Source organism: Nerophis ophidion, linkage group LG08, assembly GCF_033978795.1.
Source record: "Nerophis ophidion isolate RoL-2023_Sa linkage group LG08, RoL_Noph_v1.0, whole genome shotgun sequence".
Classification (NCBI taxonomy): domain Eukaryota; kingdom Metazoa; phylum Chordata; class Actinopteri; order Syngnathiformes; family Syngnathidae; genus Nerophis; species Nerophis ophidion.
Window position 1 is genome coordinate 20,268,329 of NC_084618.1, and position 18,665 is coordinate 20,286,993.

At 41.2% G+C, this 18,665-nt stretch overlaps 1 protein-coding gene across 1 annotated transcript in view; it reads right to left on the minus strand.

Annotated features, from left to right (window-relative positions):
* Positions 1–10,755: 10,755 nt before the first annotated feature.
* LOC133557500 (tetratricopeptide repeat protein 33-like) overlaps positions 10,756–18,665 on the minus strand; it is a 28,719-nt gene continuing 20,809 nt past the window's right edge. Inside the window, exon 5 of the mRNA XM_061907978.1 lies at positions 10,756–11,556. Within this exon, the coding sequence (XP_061763962.1) occupies positions 11,179–11,556 (378 nt within the window). The 3' untranslated portion in view covers positions 10,756–11,178. The remainder of the gene's footprint in view (positions 11,557–18,665) is intronic.

Genomic DNA, 18,665 nt, shown 5'->3' on the forward strand with positions numbered 1-18,665 from the left:
TGGCTAACTATGATGCGTGCAGTTTATCAAAGCAACAAACAAACAATCGGAAAATCCCCGTTACTGAGGTGGCTAACCATGATGCGTGCAGTTTATCAAAGCAACAAACAAACAATCGGAACATTCCCGTCGTATCAATTCCTAGATATGGTCGTAATTATACTGAATGCACTGGGCATAATAAACACAACATTATTAATATTGCTACTACGGATAATTTGATCAAAAATTCCCTAAAACAGCCCACTACCTATAATATAGGTTTTTTAAACATAAGATCATTGTCTCCCAAAACGTTGTTAGTTAATGATATCATCAGAGACAACAATCTTAACGTCATCGGTCTCAGTGAAACCTGGCTTAAACCAAACGACTTTTTTGCGCTAAATGAGGCATGTCCTCCTAACTTTACACATGCGCATATTGCCCGTCCGCTTAAAAGGGGTGGGGGGGTCGCACTAATATACAACGAAAACTTTAACCTTAGTCCTAACATAAATAATAAATATAAATCGTTTGAGGTGCTTACTATGAGGTCTGTCACACCGCTGCCTCTACACCTGGCTGTTATCTACCGCCCCCCAGGGCCCTGTTCGGACTTTATCAATGAATTCTCAGAGTTCGTTGCTGATCTAGTGACACACGCCGATAATATAATCATAATGGGGGACTTTAATATCCATATGAATACCCCATCGGACCCACCGTGCGTAGCGCTCCAGACTATAATTGATAGCTGTGGTCTCACACAAATAATAAATGAACCCACGCATCGCAACGGTAATACGATAGACCTAGTGCTTGTCAGGGGTATCACCGCTTCCAAAGTTACGATACTCCCGTATACTAAAATATTGTCCGATCATTACCTTATAAAATTCGAGGTTCAGACGCATGTTCGTCAAACTAATAATAATAATAACTGCTATAGCAGCCGCAACATTAATACGGCCACAACGACAACTCTTGCTGACCTACTGCCCTCGGTAATGGCACCATTCCCAAAGTATGTGGGCTCTATTGATAACCTCACTAACAACTTTAACGACGCCCTGCGCGAAACCATTGATAACATAGCACCGCTAAAGTTAAAAAAGGCTCCAAAAAAGCGCACCCCGTGGTTTACAGAAGAAACTAGAGCTCAGAAATTATTATGCAGAAAGCTGGAACGCAAATGGCGCACGACTAAACTTGAGGTGCACCATCAAGCATTTAGTGATGGTTTAATAACTTATAAACGCATGCTTACCTTAGCTAAAGCTAATTATTACTCAAATCTCATCCACCGTAATAAAAACGATCCTAAATTTTTGTTTAGTACGGTAGCATCGCTTACCCAACAAGGGACTCCTTCCAGTAGCTCCACCCACTCAGCTGATGACTTTATGCAATTCTTTAGTAAGAAAATTGAAGTCATTAGAAAGGAGATTAAAGACAATGCGTCCCAGCTACAACGGGGTTCTATTAACACTGACACGATTGTATATACGGCGGATACTGCCCTCCAAAATAGTTTCTCTCGTTTTGAGGAAATAACATTAGAGGAATTGTTACAACGTGTAAATGGAATAAAACAAACAACATGTTTACTTGACCCTCTTCCTGGGAAACTGATCAAGGAGCTCTTTGTATTATTAGGTCCATCAGTGCTAAATATTATAAACTTATCACTTGGCGGAATAAAACAAACAACATGTTTACTTGACCCTCTTCCTGGGAAACTGATCAAGGAGCTCTTTGTATTATTAGGTCCATCAGTGCTAAATATTATAAACTTATCACTTTCCTCGGGCACTGTTCCCCTAGCATTCAAAAAAGCGGTTATTCATCCTCTTCTTAAAAGACCTAACCTCGATCCTGACCTCATGGTAAACTACCGACCGGTGTCTCACCTTCCCTTTATTTCAAAAATCCTCGAAAAAATTGTTGCGGAGCAGTTAAATGAACACTTAGCGTCTAACAATCTATGTGAAACCTTTCAATCCGGTTTCAGGGCAAATCACTCGACGGAGACAGCCCTCGCAAAAATGACTAATGATCTATTGCTAACGATGGATTCTGATGCGTCATCTATGTTGCTGCTCCTCGATCTTAGCGCTGCTTTCGATACCGTCGATCATAATATTTTATTAGAACGTATCAAAACACGAATTGGTATGTCAGACTTAGCCCTGTCTTGGTTTAACTCTTATCTTACTGATAGGATGCAGTGTGTCTCCCATAACAATGTGACCTCGGACTACGTTAAGGTAACGTGTGGAGTTCCCCAGGGTTCGGTCCTTGGCCCTGCACTCTTCAGCATCTACATGCTGCCGCTAGGTGACATCATACGCAAATACGGTGTTAGCTTTCACTGTTATGCTGATGACACCCAACTCTACATGCCCCTAAAGCGGACCAACACGCCGGATTGTAGTCAGCTGGAAGCGTGTCTTAATGAAATTAAACAATGGATGTCCGCTAACTTTTTGCAACTCAATGCCAAAAAAACGGAAATGCTGATTATCGGTCCTGCTAGACACCGAACTCTATTTAATAATACAACTCTAACATTTGACAACCAAACAATTAAACAAGGCGACACGGTAAAGAATCTGGGTATTATCTTCGACCCAACTCTCTCCTTTGAGGCACACATTAAAAGCGTTACTAAAACGGCCTTCTTTCATCTCCGTAATATCGCTAAAATTCGCTCCATTCTGTCCACTAAGGACGCTGAGATCATTATCCATGCGTTTGTTACGTCTCGCCTCGACTACTGTAACGTATTATTTTCGGGTCTCCCCATGTCTAGCATTAAAAGATTACAGTTGGTACAAAATGCGGCTGCTAGACTTTTGACAAGAACAAGAAAGTTTGATCACATTACGCCTGTACTGGCTCACCTGCACTGGCTTCCTGTGCACTTAAGATGTGACTTTAAGGTTTTACTACTTACGTATAAAATACTACACGGTCTAGCTCCATCCTATCTTGCCGATTGTATTGTACCATATGTCCCGGCAAGAAATCTGCGTTCAAAGGATTCCGGCTTGTTAGTGATTCCCAAAGCCCAAAAAAAGTCTGCGGGCTATAGAGCGTTTTCCGTTCGGGCTCCAGTACTCTGGAATGCCCTCCCGGTAACAGTTCGAGATGCCACCTCAGTAGAAGCATTTAAGTCTCACCTTAAAACTCATTTGTATACTGTAGCCTTTAAATAGACTCCCTTTTTAGACCAGTTGATCTGCTGTTTCTTTTCTTTTTCTTCTATGTCCCACTCTCCCCTGTGGAGGGGGTCCGGTCCGATCCGGTGGCCATGTACTGCTTGCCTGTGTATCGGCTGGGGACATCTCTGCGCTGCTGATCCGCCTCCGCTTGGGATGGTTTCCTGCTGGCTCCGCTGTGGACGGGACTCTCGCTGCTGAGTTGGACCCGCTTTGGACTGGACTCTCGCGACTGTGTTGGATCCATTGTGGATTGAACTTTCACAGTATCATGTTAGACCCGCTCGACATCCATTGCTTTCCTCCTCTCTAAGGTTCTCATAATCATTATTGTCACAGACGTCCCACTGGATCATTATTGTCACCGATGTCCCACTGGGTGTGAGTTTTCCTTGCCCTTATGTGGGCCTACCGAGGATGTCGTGGTGGTTTGTGCAGCCCTTTGAGACACTAGTGATTTAGGGCTATATAAGTAAACATTGATTGATTGATTGAACACAAGTCCATGCAGAAACGGATTTATGGATAAAAATGGTCGTTTTGCCAATAAAGAACATCTAACCAAACAGCACAAAGCCACCCAGTGCTCCAATGTTATGATTGTGACGTTTTAGTGTGTTTCGCAATAGCAGTCGCTCTATTGCAGGGGTCACCAACCTTTTTGAAACCAAGAGCTACTTTCTTGGGTACTGATTCATGCGAAGGGCTACCAGTTTGATACACACTTAAATAAATTGCCAGAAATAGACAATTTGCTTAATTTACCTTTAATAAATACATTTTTATACATAAAAAAAATGGGTATTTCTGTCTATCATTCCGTCGTACTTTTTTTTTCCTTTTACGGAAGGTTTTTTGTGGGGAATAAATGATGAAAAAAAACACTTAATTGAACGGTTTAAAAGAGGAGAAAACTTAAATTTTGAAACATATTTTATCTTCAATTTCTACCCTTTAAAATTCAAAATTCAACCGAAAAAAAGAAGAGAAAAACTAGCTAATTCGAATCTTTTTGAAAAAAAGAATTTATGGAACATCATTAGTCATTTTTCCTTATTAAGATTTATTTTCGAATTTTGATGAGATGTTTTAAATAGGTTAAAATCCAATCTGCACCTTGTTAGAATATATAACAAATTGGACCAAGCTATTTTTCTAACAGACAAATCATTATTTCTTATAGATTTTCCAGAACAAAAATTTTAAAAGAAATTCAAGACTTTGAAATAAGATTTAAATTTAATTCCACAGATTTTCAAGAAATATTTTTTGAATTTCAATCATAAAAGTTTGAAGAAATATTTCACAATTATTCGTCGAAAAAAACAGAAGCTAAAATGAAGAATTACATCAAAATGTATTTATTATTCTTTACAATAAAACAAATAAATTTACTTGAACATTGATTTAAATTGTCAGGAAAGAAGAGGAAGGAATTTAAAAGCTAAAAAGGTATATGTGTTTGAAAATCCGAAAATCTTTTTTAAGGTTGTATTTTTTCTCTAAAATTGTCTTTCTGAAAGTTATAAGAAGCAAAGTAAAAAAATTAATGAATTTATTTAAACAAGTGAAGACCCAGTCTTTAAAATATTTTCTTGGATTTTCAAATTCTATTTGAGTTTTGTCTCTCTTCGAATTAAAAATGTCGAGCAAAGTGAGACCAGCTTGCTAGTAAATAAATAAAATTTAAAAAATTGAGGCAGCTCACTGGTAAGTGCTGCTATTTGAGCTATTTTTAGAACAGGCCAGCGGGCGACTCATCTGGTCCTTACGGGCTACCTGGTGCCCGCGGGCACCGTGTTGGTGACCCCTGCTCACTCTTCACTCCCTGAACAAACACAAAGATGACCTTCATTTATCTTATTGTGATTATGTCATGTTTTGTGTGTGTCTCGGATGAGTGCGTGAGGGTTTGCACATCACGCCATATTGTATTTATACACTTAAAATATGATTTGCTGTCAGTTTATCTACCTGGGTGACTGTTTGGTGTGATAACACAACTTGTGTGTACAGCAGGGGGGGTCCAAAGTGCGGCCCGGGGGGTAATTTTTTAACGACCCTAAGCACGTTCTAAAAATACGATTAAAAAAAAAAAAAAAAAAACAGTAAAAGTGGTATAAAAGAGTAAAATGTGACAAGAAAATGTTGCAATGTTTACTCTAATAACAAAAAGCTGCCATTCAGGCTGTTATTTTCTTAAAAAAAAAAAAAAAAATCAAAATCAATGTCACATTAAATATTCCACTTTGAGATATTTTGGGGGGAAAATGTTGCATATTTTGTGTTTGCCATATAAAAAACAAAGTATTTTTTTTTTTTTTTTTTTTTAGAGAAGGGCCTAATAAGAAGAAACAAAAAAACATTAACAACAACAAAAGTTATAATTGACAGGTGGAGCTGAAGTTGATCTCAAGAAAAAAAAAAAAAAAGTTTATTTTAAATGAGTAGGACCCTTTTGGATCCCCCATAATTTTAGTGCAATTTTTTTGTGTGTCATTGCAAAAAAAATATTAACAAATTGAAATCAATGGTGTTATGTGTTGACATTTTTAAGGCTCCAATTATTCTATAATCTCAAATATTCCACTTAAAAATTTAATTGGGGGAAACTATTGCATATTTTGTGTTTTTTTTTTTCCATATCAAAACAGGGGTTTCTTTGACAAAAAGGGCGTACAACTTAAATCTTTAAAAACGTTGTATTGACAAATAGACCTAATGTTGATCTAGACATTTAAACCTTGAATAACAATAATACAGAATAATGACACATTTTAAATATTTTTTTGACCAAAATCATTTGGGGTCCCTGGGACTAAGCCTGAGTGGAGGCCTAAATGTATAGTTTTACACATATATTGTATTGGTATTTGAAATAAAAACATATCAAAATGGCCCCCGCCTGCTTGTGGAAAAAGTTTGGACACCCCTGGTGTACAGTATATGTGTGTGTGTGTGTGTGTGTGCTGAGAAGCTGGGAGTGTGTGTGTAGACTAAGGATTAATTATTGGAAATACATTTTGAGAGACCTGTTTGAGACAAATACAAACCCCGTTTCCATATGAGTTGGGAAATTGTGTTAAATGTAAACATAAACGGAATAAAATGATTTGCAAATCCTTTTCAACCCATATTCAGTCGAATATGCTACAAAGAGAACATATTTGATGCTCAAACTGACAACATTTTTGTTTTTTGCAAATAATCATTAACTTTAGAATTTGATGCCAGCAACACGTGACAAAGAAGTTGGGGAAGGTGGCAATAAATACTGATAAAGTTGAGGAATGCTCATCAAACACTTATTTGGAACATACCACAGGTGTGCAGGCTAATTGGGAACAGGTGGGTGCCGTGATTGGGTATAAAAGCAGCTTCCATGAAATGCTAAGTAATTCACAAGAAAGGATGGGGCGAGGGTCACCAATTTGTAAGCAAATTGTTGAACACTTTTAGAACATTTCTCAACGAGCTATTGCAAGGAATTTAGAGATTTTACCATCTACGGTCTGTAAAATCATCAAAAGGTTCAGAGAATCTGCAGAAATCACTGCTAGTAAGCGATGATATTACGGATCTTTGATCCCTCAGGCGGTACTGCATCAAAAACCAACATCAGTGTGTAAAGGATATCACCACACGGGCTCCGGAACACTTCATAAAACCACTGTCAGTAACTACAGTTGGTCGCTACATCTGTAAGTGCAAGTTAAAACTCTACTATGCAAAGCCAAACCCATTTATCAACAACACCCTGAAACGCCACCGGCTTGACTGGGCCCGAGCTCACCTAAGATGGACTGATGCAAAGTGGAAAGGTGGTCTGGCGAGTCCACATTTCAAATTATATTTGAAAAAAGAGGACGTGGTGTCCTCCAGAACAAAGAGGAAAATAACCATTCGGATTGTGATAGGCGCAAAGTTCAAAAGCCAGCATCTGTGATGGTATGGGGGTGGATTAGTACCCAAAGCATGGGTAACTTACACGTCTGTGAAGGCACCATTAATGCTGAACAGTCCATACTGGTTTTGGAGCAACATATGTTGTCATCCAAGCAACGTAATCATGGACGCCCCTGCTTATTTCAGCAAGACAATACCAAGCCATATGTTACAACAGCGTGGCTTCGTAGTAAAAGAGTGCGGGTACTTTCCTGGCCCGCCTGCAGTCCAGACCTGTCCCCCAACGAAAATGTGTGTCGCATTATGAAGCGTATAATCCGACAGCGGAGACCCCGGACTTTTGAACGACTGAAGCTCTACATAAAACAAGAATGGGAAAGAATTTCACTTTCAAGGCTTCAACAATTAGTTTCCTCAGTTCCCAAACGTTTATTGAGTGTTGTTAAAAGAAAAGGTGATGTAACACAGTGGTGAACATGCCCTTTCCCAACTACTTTGGCACGTGTTGCAGCCATGAAATTCTAAGTTATTATTTGCAAAAATAAAATAATGTTTATGAGTTTGAACATCAAATATCTTGTCTTTGTAGTGCATTCAACTGAATATGGGTTGAAAAGGATTTACAAATCATTGTATTCTGTTTATATTTACATCTAACACAATTTCCCAACTCATATGGAAACGGGGTTTGTACAAAAACCCAAAACCAGTGAAGATGGCACATTGTGTCATTTGTAAATAAAAACAGAATACAATGCTTTGCAAACCCTTTTCAACTTACATTCAATTATACCTACCCAAGTTCGAGTCCCACAAGGATGCCCAAAATGTTCAAAACGCGCCCAGCAAAGTCCCACGGGAAGGCGAGGAGAAAAGTGACAAAAGTTTGTAAAATGTTCAAAAATCCCACCTGGGACTCGAACCTGGGTAGGTATTTTGAATATTTTGGGGGGCTTTTGCCGACTTTTCCCACTTTTATCCCCCACTTCCCGTGGGACTTTGCTGGGTGAGTTTTGGACACTTTTTGCATCCCGGGACTTGTGCAGCCGGCGGTGGGACTTGTGGGACTCGAACTTGGGTAGGTATTTTGAACATTTTTTGGGGACTTTTGGCGACGTTTCTCCCCCACTTCCCATGGGAGTTTGCTCGGTGTATTTTGGACATTTTTCGCATCTTGGGACTCGTGGGACTGGAACCCGTGGAGGTATTTTGGACAAAATTGGGACTTTTGACCATTTTGGCCGCCTTTTCCCCTCTTCTTCCCCGCCTTCCTGTGCACCACTGCTGGGAGTATTATGGACATTTTGGGTATCCCGGGACTTGTGGGACTCGAACTTGGGTAGGTATTTTGAACATTTTTTGGGGACTTTTGACGACTTTTCTCCCCCACTTCCCGTGGGAGTTTGCTCGGTGTATTTTGGACATTTTTTGCATCTTGGGACTTGTGCGGCCGGCGGCGGGACTCGTGGGACTAGAACCCGCGGAGGTATTTTGGACTAAATTGGAACTTTTGACCATTTTGGCCGCCTTTTCCCCTCTTCTTCCCCGCTTTCCTGTGCACCACTGCTGGGTGTATTACGGACATTTTGGGCATCCCGGGACTTGTGGGACTCGAACCTGGGTAGGTATTTTGAACATTTTTTGGGGACTTTTGACGACTTTTCTCACTTTTCTCCCCCACTTCTCGTGGGAGTTTCCTGTGTGCGTTTTGGAAATTTTTTGCATCCCGAGACTTGTCCGGCCGGCAGCGGGGCTGCTTGGGACTGGAACCCGGGGAGGTATTTTGGACAAAATTGGGACTTCCTACCATTTTGGCCACCTTTTCCCCTCTTTCTTCCCCGCCTTCCTGTGGACCATTGCTGGGTGTGTTTTGGACATTTGGACAAAAATAGTTTTGAGCATGTTTTACTCAATATAGGTCATCAAATCCCAGCAACAAGCTGTAATATCTTACTCAGATAATTTAGGACCAAAACAATTAAAAGGTTGGAGTGCCATCTCCGGTTTGGGGAGGAGACCCTGCCCCAAGTGGAGGAGTTCAAGTACCTCAGAGTCTTGTTCACGAGTGAGGGAAAAGTGGATCGTGAGATCGACAGGCGGATCGGTGCGGCGTCCTCAGTAATGCGGACGCCGCATCGATCAGTTGTGGTGAAGAAGGAGCTGAACCGGAAGGCAAAGCTCTCTAGCGGGGTGTATAAAATAGTCAGGAATTATCATGGATGCAAAGGATTCTGGGTATTTGTTGTGTTGCGTTTATGTTGTGATACTGTGAGGATGTTCTCCAGAAATGTGTTTGTCATTCTTGTTTGGTGTGGCTTCACAGCGTGGCACATATTACTAAGAGTGTTAAAATTGTTTATATCACAACTATTAGTGTACTCTGTGTCACCCAGTATGCCTTGCAGTCGTGTGCGAAGCCACACACAACATGTTGCTGGACTGACAAGCAGACTGAACATGCTGTAGAAGGCGACAAAGTCAATGCCTACATAGCACGCCCTAATACAGGGGTAGGGAACCTATGGCTCTAGAGTCAGATGTGGCTCTTTTGATGACTGCACCTGGCTCTCGGATATATCTGAGCTGACATTCCTTAACACGATAAGTAATGAATAATTCCACTTGTAATCACAGTGTTAAAAATAACGTTCAAAATATAAACCATTCTCATGCTTTTTTATGTTCAAGAAATTGCGTTAATGGTAAGTAGTAATTTATTTATTATTGGTTAGTGTGGGGCTTGCCCTCCTGGGGGTTCTTCAGACCACCAAGCACCGACATGAGAGCCCTTTTCAGGGTTACATTATTGTTTTATTTTTCAATAAGTCCCTCAGTTGCTTTCCAGCAATTGTATTTTTCTCTCTCGCTCACGCTCTGGCTCCAGCCTCCACCCCGTCTCTCCTCCTGGCTGCTGCTTATAACAGAGCGACAGGTGATTAGATAACAAGGCCCAGGTGGGCCATCTACGCACCTGTCGCTGATTTCGAGGCCGGTCCTGGGACACCCACGTTCGCTGCAGGTCCACAGGCCACGCCCCCACCACAGTTGGCTCCAGAATGACAATGTTATTACAAAGAATAAGAGACCTATTATACTCTAGAAATCTTGGTCTTACTTAAAAATGCACGTGTTTAATTGTGTTCAGTGTTATTAAATGTTATATGGCTCTTACGGAAATACATTTTTAAATATTTGGCTTTCATGGCTCCCTCAGCCAAAAAGGTTCCCGACCCCTGCCCTAATACTTGTTAATTGGGGTGACTGCCGGCAGTCATTCTAGAGAATGTTTGCGTCTCTTATTGTCTTCTTCGCTTTGTGACACAGGTCCTAAATGGCTCTTTGATTAGTAAAGGATACCGATCCCTGAACCATGTATATCAAATATTTCCGAATGGTTCAACCGCCACCCGCCCGAATCTAATTAAAATCTATTTTTTCGTCATGTCACCCGCCCGACCCGCGGTTTATCCGCGGACTCCTCGGATGAGACGGCAAACCGCGCATCTCTAATGTGTATGCTTGCTTTAGTACTCCTATTTTTTTGTACATGTTTCAGCATTCCATGCATATACAGTCCTCTGGACCCTCCTTAAAACGATATTCACCACTGTTGTTATTGTAATATGGTATATGTGAATAAACTTGAAACTATTTAAGTTGGATTTATTTCACATGAAACTGGGCTCAGGTTTCCACTACTTTGCCTACTGTATGTCCACTACAGATGAGCGATACCAACATTATTGGTGAACAATATGACCGCAAATTGAGAAAGACACAAACAACATGCTTGTTATTGTGCATTGCAGTCATTTTCACCTGCAATGTTTCTAAAAAAAAAAAAAGAATCAAACCTAGCATGACTGCCGTTGTCGAAGCTTGTGACGGATCTCAACGGTGCAGCAGGCGTACCTAAAGTTGCGGCCTTTGCAGCGTACGGTATGTGCTATTAGGAAATCCAAACCATTCTCGGGTGCATGTGAAGCATTTGCAGAATCTGACGGTTGCCTCCGATTATGTTTTTATGTCTTGACAAAGCGGTGACACACTCGCGCCGGACTGAGCTTCGTCAGAATCTGGCTTTGACAAATTGTTCCTGCGAGGGGACCGCCGCCGAGTCTCCGGATCCTCCCTCACCGGACGCCAGCACGTTTTGAACGTTCCCCTCGGCGTCGACCACCACGGCGGTCCTCTTCAGCTCCTCGTAACGCGCCTGCCGCTCGGCCACGGCCACGCAGGCGTCCAGGACCTCGTTGGACTCGAAGTCAAAGTCCTGACGGAGCTCCGGGGCGTCGAGGAGGTGCTGCTTTGCCTCCTCCTCTCGTCGGGTCTTCTCCTTGGCCACGGCGTTCTGTTTGTGTAAGGCCCGCGCCCACGCCAGGTCCTCCTGCCACAAGGCAGGCTCAGACGGACACAGATGGACGGCCACCTGGAAGGACCTGAGTGCCTGCACCAACACAACACACGCTCTTCCTGTTAGCCTTAGGGAGAAAACAGCGACTTAATGGTAAACATCACCATTAGAGGGAAAGTGAAGGGCAGGCAGAGCCAAAGGTTGATTACAAATAACGACTAACTAGAAGCAAAGATGATCAATGAGAATGAAGGTTCCATCAGACACAGCAACAAACAGAAAATGGTGGACTACAATCAGCCTTACATGCTTTCTCGGCAGGGAGGACAGAGCTCACGTGAGACAAAATGGGCTTCAAAGTGCAGGAAGGTGCGGCGAACGTTAAAATGTTAGAAAGTCTTCATGCAGCACTTTTGATCTTCTTGGTCAGAAACGTATCCGTTTGTCTCATGACACGTCTCATTTAGAAGACAATTCACAAACTGGAAATGCATGGTTGCGGACAACCACAAAGTATCCAACGGGGCATGAAAGTTGTTCCACTAACAAGGACATCAAACATACCCAGATGGACTTGGGTTCCATTACCCCTCCCTCTCATTGACCCTCATTGGAATGTGGTATTTAGGGAGGGGTACCGTATTTTCCGCACTATAAGGCGCACCTAAAAACCTCAAATTTTCTCCAAAGCTGACAGTGCGCCTTATAACCCGGTGCGCCTTATATATGGACCAATATTGAGCCACAACAGGTCCCGCAACTACGGTAAACAGCCACAGACTTCATTTTCCCCCGTAAAAGAAGAAGTGCGCTTCTTCTTTTACGATAAGCAGCCGCCAACTTCATTTTCCCCCGTAGAAGAAGCACGCGGTGCATGCTGGGATATATGACTGCAGTAGGCGTGCCGTTTCTGTGTGTTTATGTAAAGACCCCAAAATGGCTCCTATTAAGAGACACGCTTACGACGCAGAGTTTAAACTCAAGGCGATCAGTCACACATTAGAAGACGGGAATAGAGCAGCAGCGAGAGAATTTAACATTAACAGCAGCGACACTGACTAAATGACGACTTCGACGAGACACATTGGTATTCGCCCAACTGTTTAATTCCGACACTGAAGAAGATGAATTTGAGGGATTCGTGGATGAGGAATAACTTAATAAAGTGAGCTTTACATGTTTATTTTGTGTGTTGTGTTGTGTGACATTATCGTTTGAGCAACATTGAGTTATTGATATATTACTCCTTTGCACTATTTCGAGTGTTATTATATTGTGATTTACCGTAACAGTATCAGACTGTTTTTTTTAACGTGTTTATTGAATCGGGGAAAATAATAAAACAGCTGTTTATTCATTTTGGGACTGAACGGAGTTGTTAGAACGCTGGTTTGTAATCTATTAATAAAGTTTGACTGACCTGACTGTCAGATAGGTTTGTCAACAAAACAGCTGTTTTGTAGACATTCCCTTTAGCGCAGCTCCATCTAAAGGATGCATAACGTAACCCCAACCTCTACTGTAGCGTCTATTCTTTGCGTCTTATAATGCGGTGCGCCTTATATGTGAACAAAGTTTTAAAATAGGCCTTTCATTGAAGGTGCGCCTTCTAATCCGGTGCGCCTTATAGTGCGGAAAATACAGTACTTTTCCCTGTACCTGGGAAAAAAAAAATGTCTGCTGTACTTTTATGTGTGTAAACAGTTTATTAATAACATCTATTTTTTACTCATGTATTTAATATTTAACACTGTGCTGACAATGATAACCGTGCTGCCCAGTTGTTATATCTTGTTTGTTTTACACTTCTGAGTCTCCTTTGCAAGTATTATATAATATATGTTGCATGCAGTTGCAATACCAAAACATTAGATGGCAGTAGTGTATACACCAGTGGTCACCAACCTTTTCGAGCCAAAGATACCTGGTCTCAGCCAAAAACCAAAGCAAGATTTACCAATGTGTAAACTATAATATATATACATAAAAAAATACCAATGATTGTCACACACACACTAGGTGTGGTTAAAATTTTCTCTGCATTAGACCCATTGCCCTTGATCACCCGCTGGGAGGTGAGGAGAGCAGTGAGCAGCAGCGGTGGCCGGACCCGGGAATAATTTTTGGTGATTTAACCCCCAATTCCAATCGTTGATGCTGAGTGCCAAGCAGGGAGGTAATGGGTCCCATTTTTATAGTCTTTGGTATGACTATGGTATGGGGTTTGAACTCACAACCAACCGATCTCAGGGCGGACCACTAGGCCACTGGGTAGTGTGTGTATATATATTTATATATACCGTAATTTTCAGACTATAAGTCGCAGTTTTTTTTATAGTTTGGCCAGGGGTGCGACATATACTCCGGAGTGACTTATGTCTGAAATTAACACATTAGCGTAAAATATCAAAAAATATTATTTATCTAATTCGCGGAAGAGACGAAGAAAATTTTAGCAATCGTCACACACGTCAGCAATTGTCAGATACACGTCAACCAATAAGAATTCGCCGGGGGAGGGTCATGGCAGAAGTGCATTGTGGGTCGTGGAATACTAACTGCTATATGCTACTGCCGTAGCTTATTTTTAAGTGGATCATTTCATCGTTGGCGGTAACTTATAAAAACTGAGAAGGGCTGAACAAAAAAGACACCGAAAAGGAAATCATGTACTGCAGATTACACAATATCAAATAATATTATTTATCTCTTTCGCGGAAGAGACGAAGAAAATGTCAGCAATCGTCACACACACGTCAACCAATAAGAATTCGGCGGGGGAGGGTCATGGCAGAAGTGCATTGTGGGTCATGGAACGCTAACTGCTATGTGCTACTGCCGCAGCTTATTTTTAAGTGGATCATTTCATCGTTGGCTGTAACTTATAAAAACTGAGAAGGGCTGAACAAAAATGGCACCGAAAAGGAAATCATTTACTGCAGATTACAAGCTGGACGTAGTGAAATATGCAGCAGAAAACGACAAGAGGTAGCGGCGCATAACTTTGGAGTTGGCAGAGTTGTTTAGAAGCGACATCGAGAAAGAAGATTTCATGGGAGTGACATATTGTTTGGTAAACGTATAGCATGTTCTATATGTTATAGTTATTTGAATGACTCTTACCATAATATAAATAAATGATAAATGGGTTGTACTTGTATAGCGCTTTTCTACCTTCAAGGTACTCAAAGCGCTTTGACACTACTTCCACATTTACCCATTCACACAAACATTCACACACTGATGGAGGGAGCTGCCATGCAAGGCGCTAACCAGCACCCATCAGGAGCAAGGGTGAAGTGTCTTGCGCAGGACACAACGGACGTGAAGAAGTTGGTACTAGGTGGTAATATGTTACTTTAACATAGCAGGCACCTTCTAAGTTGGTTATTTATGTGTCATATAACGTACACTTATTCAGCCTGTTGTTCACTATTATTTATTTATTTTAAATTGCCTTTCAAATATCTATTCTTGGTGTTGGATTTTATCAAATAAATTTCCCCCAAAAATGCGACTTATACTCCAGTGCGACGTATATATGTTTTTTCCATTCTTTATTATGCATTTTCGGCTGGTGCAATTTATACTCCGGAGCAACTTATAATCCAAAAAATATGGTATATATATATATATATATATATATATATATATATATATATATATATATATATATATATATATATATATATATATATATATATATATATATATATATATATTTATATATATATAGGTCAGGAAAAAACACAGAGGCTATTTCATCCCTATAAGCTTGTTTCGCAGGTTTCCCTGCTCTTCAGGGGAGTTTTTCTAATATTTTTGCGATCGACTGGTGCCCCCCTGGTATAAACTATAATGTGCCTAGCCAGCAAGTACTCACTGGATGTGCCAGTCATGTTTTTTGTTGAGTCCCACAGAACTTTTTGCGCAACAGCTGTTTGATAGTGCATCTCAGTTGTAGTTTTCAGTACCAAATTTGGAGGTGTCGATTATCGTCATGTAAAATTGCTTATGCTAATTGGTAGAATACATGTCAATTTCAATGTAATTTAGCATCGAGCTATAGCATTTTGAAAATTGGAGCCTTACTTTACTTTTGAGTGCTTTCTAGTAGGCATGCTTGCTTTGTTGTAACATTTCCGAGCGATATTTAAGCAGAGTCCGCTCCGAGTGCTCGTTTCAACGGCAACAAAACATATCAAAATATGGCACTGTTGGTTTTTACGTGCTTTGGTACCAAGTAGTACCAGCGTAATTCTGCTGGTACCTATAGAAGTACTGAATACGGTACCCATCACCAGTGCTGGTCATAAAATAACCCGTAGCTTTCTTGCTTGAAATGCTGCAATGAAAACCAGCCCATTTTGGGACTGTTACAGAATCCATCTTGAGCCATACATTGAACTGCTGTTAAACATGCTGATAAATACAGAGTAAATATTAGGCAAGAGATGATAAAAGGATGGTTTACAGCATAGACAAAAACGTTTAAAACAACACAGACATACAGAGATTAAAGAAAAGAATGATTTCATTTACGCCGACTCGACTCCGACATGTTGATGCCGAATAAACGCTCAAACTCGACGAGACAAGCCTGGCTAAAAATAGACCCCCCTCCCCCCTCCCCCCCAAGCTTCATTGTACATAGAGGCGTGTCTCCGTTTGACTTTATTTGCGTCGCAGAGAACTTTCGAGTCTTCCTATTGTTGGTGGAGGCTTCACACAGGCAACAGAACACGAGAACCTGACTGGTATTGTGATACCATTTCCCTTTGGTGGTGTAACTTTCAAAACACACTGTTCTCGCTCTCCCGTCTCTTGCGCATACAAAACATGCGGGTAGCGACATGTTCCGAGACGACTGGGTGTGGGGTGTTTGTGGTAAACAGACGGAAGCGACAGATCTTGACAGCTCGTTTAAACTATAAAAGGCAGATGACGGATGATTTATGGACTTCATATGAGAACAAAACGTTCCCAAAGAGCTGGATACAAAACTCAAAACAATACTTTTTTTTAAAGGGGAACATTATCACAATTTTAGAAGGGTTGAAACCAATACGAATCAGTTCCCAGTGGCTTATTTTATTTTTCGAATTTTTTTTCTAAAATTTTACCCGTCACGGAATATCCCTAAAAAAAGCCCTAAAGTGCTTGATTTTCGCTATTTGCTTAAAAGGGGAACATTATCACAATTTCAAAAGGGTTGAAAACAATAAAAATCCGTTCCCAGTGGCTTGTTGTATTTTTTTAAGTTTTTTTCAAAATTTTACCAGTCTCGGAATATCCCTAAATAAAGCTTTAAAGTGCCTTATTTTCGACTCTCTGCGAAGAGACCGGCCATTTCCCTGTGATGTCACACAGTGCTGCCAATGTAAACAAACAATGGGAATACCACAGCAAGATATAGTGACATTAGCTCGGATTAGAACTCGGATTTCAGCGACTTAAGCGATTCAACAGATTACGCATGTATTGAAACAGATGGTTGGAGTATGGAGGCAGATAGCGAAAACGAAATAGAAGAAGAAACTGAAGCTATTGAGCGAATAGCTATTGACGCTATTCGGCCATGCATTTAAGCATTACTATCGCGGTAAAATGTGCAGACCGACCGATCAGGACTTTTGCATTGACACTGGAGCAACTTAAATCCATCGATTGGTAAGTGTTTCTTTCGCCATGTCTGCCTTAGCATCGCCGGGTAAAATGTGGAGACACTCCGGTACATTCAACGGGGGTCTGGCGCCAGACACTTTCGCATCTTCGGGCCAGTGGTGCAACTTGAATCCCTCCCTGTTAGTGTTGTTAGACCCTCCGACAACACATCGTCGAGGTTCCAAAAAATAGTCAAAAAAACGGAAAACAACAGCTGAGACCCGGTGTTTGTAATGTGTTGAAAATGAAAATGGTGGGTGTGTTACCTCGGCGACGTCACATTCTGACGTCATCGCCTCCAGCCCGATAAACAGAAAGGCGTTTAATTCGCCAAAATTCACCCATTTAGAGTTCGGAAATCGGTTAAAAAAATAGATGGTCTTTTTTCTGCACCATCAAGGTATATATTGACGCTTACACAGGTCTGCTGATAATGTTCCCCTTTAAGCCACTGTCCATTTCCCTGTGACGTCACATAGCGATTCCGATACAAACAACATGGCGGGTAGCACAGCAAGATATAGCGACATTAGCTCGGATTCAGACTCGGATTTCAGCGGCTTAAGCGATTCAACAGATTACACATGTATTGAAACAGATGGTTGGAGTATGGAGGCAGATAGCGAAAACGAAATAGAAGAAGAAACTGAAGCTATTGAGCGAATAGCTATTGACGCTATTCGGCCATGCATTTAAGCATTACTATCGCCGGTAAAATGTGCAGACCGACCGATCAGGACTTTTGCATTGACACTGGAGCAACTTAAATCCATCGATTGGTAAGTGTTTCTTTCGCATTAAATGTGGGTGGAAGGAAACGCTGGATGTAAATATAGTTTCATATGTACATACAGGTAGCTTAAATAGCATGTTAGCATTGATTAGCTCGCAGTCATGCCGCGACCAAATATGTCTGATTAGCACATATGTCAATAACAACAACAACAACTCTCACCTTTGTGATTTCGTTGACTTTATCATTGGGAATGCATCTGCTTTGAGTGTTGCAGGATATCCAGACATTTTTGCCATCTCTGTGCCATCTCTGTCGTAGCATCGCCGGTAAAAACCAAACGGGGGACTTTTGCATCTCTTGACACTGGAGCAACTTAAATCTGTCGATTGCTAAGTGTTTGTTTGGTATTAAATGTCAATGGAGGGAAAAATATAGCTACAAATGAGGCATAATGCTGCAATATGTACACAGCTAGCCTAAATAGCATGTTAGCATCGATTAGCATGCCGTGCTAATCGATGCACATTCTGCGTAAATCAACCTGAACCCGTCCCTGATCGTGTTGTTACACCCTCCGACGAGGCATGATGTCTCCAAGGTATCGGGTGCGTCTGATGTGTAGGGAAAAATGGCGTTGAGTACTGATGTGACGGCACGTTCTGACGTCGTCGCTCAAAGAGGCATAAACAGAAAGGCGTTTAATTCGCCAAAATTCACCCATTTAGAGTTCGGAAATCGGTTGAAAAAATATATGGTCTTTTCTGCAACATCAAGGTATACAGGTGCTGGTCATATTATTAGA